Raw genomic sequence first — 6,000 nt, forward strand, 5'->3', positions numbered from 1 at the left:
AGCATTGGCATAGCTAATAGGTCTCGCCTTTGGGACCTTATAAGTGTTTAGCCATGCAACATTTGATGTTGTTGCACCAAGGATATTGTGCTGGATAACTAAACACTTATAAGGTCCCAAAGGCAAGACCTATTGGCTATGCCAATGCTTGTTACATGTAATGCAGGCCCCTCCAGAGGTGGACTACCTTGTAGTGAGGCAGACATCTTTATTAGAGTGCCTTACTTCAAGAAAGGCATTTGGGATCCTTAAGCGGTGGAGGGATCCAGTGCTTACATCTAGTGCCAGTCATTAGATGCATAACTGCATTTATGGTCTCTTTTACTGTAGTCTTACGATAGATCACGACAATTCATAGTGCTTTAACCTTCTTCATTACCTCCTTGCTCGCTCCCCTTTTCCCTTCCGCATTAGTTCTCTCTCACCCACTATGCCTTTGCTCCCCATCCCTCGTGGTCCTAAAAATAAAATATATATTTTTCAATGTTTTGGAGGGCTTAGCAGATGCCATTTGGTGCCAGGCCACTCAGATTTCAAAAAAACTTTTGTGCAAGTAAAAGATTTTTTTTTAAATTTACCACTCCACGTAGCATCCATCATCTTGTAATATTATTTTTTTTTTTTAAATGGTGCAAGTGTTATCACTTAGGTCGGCAGCAAAGACGTTGTGTTGGGTGAAATGTACAAAAATGCAACACAAAGCTTTAAAAAAAAAAAAAATCCTTATATATGTGCACATAAGCACTATAACACGTTCATTTGCATCATTGTTTTTTAGGTCTCGCCTAACCCAGCGCATGCGCTGGTCTGGCGAGACTTATTGTGAGGGCTCAAAAAAGTGCCAACACTGTAGCATAGAGCTACAGTGCATGTGCGCAGGCGCGCGCCCCACTTTCGCGGCCGCACAGCCGCTTTGATGTTCTCCATGAGCCAGTTTTTTTTTTCCTCCTGTTTATTACTAATGGTGGCACCCGTGCGCCGCCATTACTACAGAGCAGTAATAAACAGAAACAAGCATTTGCATAGCCAATAGGTCTCGCTTTTGAGACCTTATAAGTATTTAGTTATGCAACTGTTGCATGGCTAAACACTTATAAGGTCCCAAAAGCGAGACCTATTGGCTATGCCAATGCTTGTTTCAAATGGTGCACATCACCAAAAAGCATTTCTTTTTACAGATGCTGCACAACATTGCGAAAAAGCATCAGTAAAGTCGGTAACTTAAAAAGGCAAGACCTATTGGCTTTGAATAAACCGAGAGGGAGAAACCTAGTGAACATCAACAGACTCTGGTAAGGGTACCAAGACCCAAGCAGGACCTGTTACATATGAAGTCTCGAAAACCTGGCGTTGTGGAAACCAAGCATTTGTCCTTTCCTTGCCCTGCTTTATGTTATTTTTTGTTATTTTAATTTATTCAGCGCACAGCTACTCGCAAGTGTCCCAGCGCTATAGACCACTGGGGAACTTGTCCTGGCTATCCCTGTGAGATGGTCCCTTTCTGGGTATCTCCAAGGTGAAACCAGGCATACCCGGCGTCTGTGGGGGGCCATTGTAGAGATGAGGCAAGCTTAATGCCCAGAGTTGCCGAGTGTGTTCCTGGTTAGAGTAGGTACCGAGGCGAGAATTATCGAGTCCGTTTTGACCCTGGTCCACGACCCTGCCGCGGCGGGAATTGAACCCTGGTCCCTGGCCGATTCTCTGCTTACGGATCTGTCGCCTCTAACCAGTGAGCCACACCTCTCCACACCTCTTTAGAATGCAGACGTAATCGCAGTTCAAATCTATATTGCTTCTTAAAATAATTAAAACCACTCCAGTTTTCTCCATTAACGCCCAGCTCATGAAGTCATGACAAGGACTATTTCAATTTATTACCGATGAGCTGGTTCAGAAAGATGATGATTCAAGGGCTTGGCTGCGTTTCAGAGGTGACCACATCACGAGCTGTTGAGAATTCAAATGTACCCTTCAGAACCCGGGATGGCACAGGTAGAGACTACCGTCTGCGGAATAGGACTTCACCATGATTGTGCCCCTGAAACCCAAATGCAACAGAGCGCTTTTGTTCAATTTTTTTCACATTGGAAAATAAACTGAAAATGCACGCCTTCTGAGGGAAGATGGGAGAGCAACTCGGAAAGGGGAGTCTGCGATAAACATGAATTAAGGCTTTGCTAAAGACGACCCCTGTACGTCATCTGCAGAAAGCAGTCAACCAGGTCAAAAGGTGAAAATCAACAGCAGCCCAGACATGGCAACAGTTGGGCTGTCCTACATACCCTATAACATTATACCCATATCAAATTAGATCGCATCAAGATGCGTCGTTGCCGAGATTCCCATTTATCCTACAGAATGTAATTGGTTCTCGAGTACGGATGCTCTTAGTCATGTCTGACCTTGAAGCAATAGTGACTGAAACAAGGAGTCTGCCTTTTAAGTAAATCTATTCTTTCCACTGCCATCCTCTGCTGAGCTCTCTACTGGGTATATGGCGGAATCACGTCATTTATTAAGAATAACTAGTTTTTTCTTCTCATAATACTGTCGTTTTTGCCAATAAATAACTGGAGACGTTACTCAATATGAAAGTTTTCAAGTTATCGTTCTTGGGAACATGAAAGTCTTATTCAGCCTTTCGCCACTCAGTCTTGTAATCTGCAGCACACACCACAGGTCAGCAGTGGGTAAAACAACTTGTTGAGATATTGTGCGGGCTAACGTATTCGCAGGTGTTAATGTTATGTATTGGGAATATTTTTTTCAAAGGTGTATCCGCTACTGAGTTTTGTTTCTATGAGAATATGTTTGTTTTTTCAGCACAGCAAAAGGTTTGGACTGAAGCATAAGCATTGCCAAAGCCAATATGCCCCGCCCTTGTAAACCTATGCCAATGTTTTTAACCATGCTCTACAGCATCCCCGATGCTATGTAGCATGACTATATGAGAGAAAAAGCCTCTGATGCGGCTGATTTCCTCATTTTGTAGGTGCACGCATACAAAATGGCACAGACACTTTTTTCTTTTTATTTACCAATCCTACTTGGATCAGCAAATAAAAAGAAAAAAGTAACACAAAAAACAGGTGGGTTGATGGAGGAAGCAACATGGAGGGTGGCCAGAGGCAGGAGGGGGGGGGGGGGTGGAGTGGAGGGAGATGGAAGCAACAGAATGTGTGGCTGGTGGAAGCAACACAGAAAGCCAGCGGGGTGGGGAGGGTGGAAACGGCAGGTAGTGCAGTGGGGGGGGAGGAGAGAAGCACAAAGGTGAGAGAGCAATGTGGAGACGGGAGGGAGAGGCACACAGGTTAGTAAGCAATGTGGGGGGAAACACTTGGGTAAGAGCATCACAAACGGGGCGGGAGAGAAGCACACTGCTGAGAGTGTTGCAAGAGGCATGTGAAGTAACCGAGGGCGACAGCTGGAAAATGAATGCACTCTAATGGAGTGCTTTACCAAAAAGAACAAGCGCTGGTCACACGCCGCTCCCGGCACCCCGAGCACGGCAGAACGGCGAACGCAAATGCGCTAGTTAACAAGCACGGCCGCAGCGCCATCTGTTTCGAATTAGCATGGTGAAAGCAACCAGGCTAATTACAAACAGATGGCACCCTGCGCGCTCTTGGAGCAGGCAAATGCAAACAGCTCTTTTCAAGAACTCGTGCTTGTGCTGGCACCCACCTTGCGGGAGCGAGCAGAGGCGCACCTTGCTGGAGCAAGCAGCAGCGCGCGCGGCCACGCCAATTGAAAACAGATGGCCTGCGTGCCACTGCTCGCTCCCGCAAGATGGATGCCAGCACAAGCACGATTGCTTGAAAAGAGCTGGCCAATTTTGAAAGGTCATCTGCTAGAGCAGCGCATGTGCGCTGCCTAGGCAAGACCTAAAAAAGATAGACGGTGAGGAAAAAGGGATTGTCAACTCCTCCACTTTCTTCACAAAGGGGGTTCTAATTTTTAAAAGTAGAAACACAAGAGAAGTGTCTTAACTGATGCATAAAAACTAGACTTTTGAATCTGACTTTGAGCAATTAAAACCCTGAAAGACACATTGCAACCACTTGTCGACACAAACTCCAATGACTATAGAGTGGGACACAAGCTCAGTCAGAGGTTGTCCGTTTCCCCAGCCTGCTTCCCACGCCCCTTGACAGGGTTTTGTCATTCCAGTAATGTTCACGAAAATGTGTCTCAACAATATAAGCCCCCCCCTTGCTAGGCTCCTGCTACTACCAGACCTGTCCTAGGCAATCAGCCTCCACATAACTTAGTAATTAAACAACAAAAGCAGTCATTCTGAAATTAATAGTAAGCAATTGGCAAATTTTGTGATAGTGTCACCCAAAGTGAAAAATACAAAAATGCTACACACATGCCATGTGAGAACCTAATAGCTCTGAATCTTGTCAGGATTAATACTTGAGAATGATTCAACACATCACCTTCAGCTTTGAGAGCGACTTTGGCACCTCACATATGCCTTTAAAAGACACAAATCCCTGTGGTCATCAATTAATAGTGCATGATAAAACACTTTCTTGAGGAAAATGTTACGTCCTCCGGAGGGAAAAGTTTTAATTGTACGTGCCCATCAAGCCCATAACTGGCAAAGCAATTTCCATTTCAAAGTATTCCTCAGACAATCTGAAATCCACGTGAAAGCTTGTTATGAAATTGTCCGGAGCCCATTTGACCCTAAGGATGTTAAATAGATCTATACCACTAGAGTGCACAACCCAGGCTATTACAGTGAACCATGCTTAGGCAATGCACCGGGACGATAGGTGAGTCTGCAATGGACAACAGATTTGTGGATAGTTTGTTAACATCAGGTTACTGTGACTGCAGTCAACCTATGGATCAGGAACTAGAGGTGATGTAAGCCACCGAGTAGAAGAACCCGTTTCACAGTATAAGCTGAACGCCATCGCCGAGTGAGGAGAAAGGAATACAGAGAGGGTTTAAAGGTACGCTTTAAGAATAGAAAGTTGTGAAAATGGCTTACGTTTGTTATAATGTGATCCCATTTTGCCGAACCATTTAGCCCTAAACGACTGGCCCCATAAGCAAACGGAGGATGAATAAATTTGGCAGCCAGAGACCACATAAACTTACATAAATTACACAAAGGCTCAAAAGAAGGACAACTGCAGACAACGGGATAAAACAGTTTCACGTCGTACAAGGAAGGGAAAATACAATGTGACAACATACCGTATTACTGTGTTTATATACACGTGCCATTACATTCAGAGAAATCAAAATGAGCACCGAAGCTGCTGTGGACAAACAACAAAGGTGAAAACTGTGAAGCACTGGTTAACTACATCAAAGATTATACGAAGTTTTTGAATTATTTCCGTACCTGCGTAAAGATCAATGTAGTAAGCACTGGCAAACATGAAAGCATGTTGGCAGGTAAAGCCTGCTTTGCAGTGAGTGCACCTTATGGCCGACAACGGAACTGCTAGCTTAGAGGGGAGCCGCAAATTTATCTCTGAACCTGAAACAGTTGTCGCTCACCGGCATAGCACCTCCAGATCATCCAGCGTGGACAATAGCCTCTCCTTCGTTCCGCTCTTCTCTGGTCCACCGGGCACCACAGCAGCCATGGCTGATTTGTGTTTCTGCAGCGCCCTCTCTCGCCCTCATTGAGGAAGAAAGAGGACTTGAATTGAGACTACTAGACAAAGAAGACAGACAGTAAAAATAAAGACCCAACTGTAAGTCGCCCTTATGCGGTACCGCCATCTTGGAGTGAATTATTTTTCGAAGACTGAGGACGGCTTGATAGCGAATAAACGTGCTGTTAAATTAGAATATCCAGCCAGGAGTCATTAGAGCGCTCTACAACATATTATAAGGTTCTTTCTTCTTATATTTACTTTTTAAAGTAGTAGTGATTAGAGAAAAAATACTGGTTTTAGGTGATTTTCTTGCACCGGCCAGCAGGGTCGGATTGGGACCAAAAAGCTGCCCGGGCAACCCCAAAAAAGTGGC

At 44.7% G+C, this 6,000-nt stretch overlaps 1 protein-coding gene across 3 annotated transcripts in view; it reads right to left on the minus strand.

Annotated features, from left to right (window-relative positions):
- Positions 1-5,674, minus strand: part of MED4 (mediator complex subunit 4) — a 119,553-nt gene extending 113,879 nt beyond the window's left edge. Inside the window, exon 1 of one of the 3 annotated variants that reach the window (XM_085621854.1) lies at positions 5,524-5,674. In XM_085621854.1, coding sequence (XP_085477980.1) covers positions 5,524-5,612 — 89 coding nt within the window. In that variant the 5' untranslated portion in view covers positions 5,613-5,674. Of the gene's footprint in view, positions 1-5,365 lie in introns of all 3 variants that reach the window. The other 2 variants (XM_085621856.1, XM_085621855.1) reach the window with 2 other exon arrangements.
- Positions 5,675-6,000: the final 326 nt, after the last annotated feature.

Source organism: Triturus cristatus, chromosome 8 (genome assembly GCF_964204655.1).
Source record: "Triturus cristatus chromosome 8, aTriCri1.1, whole genome shotgun sequence".
NCBI classification, from domain to species: domain Eukaryota; kingdom Metazoa; phylum Chordata; class Amphibia; order Caudata; family Salamandridae; genus Triturus; species Triturus cristatus.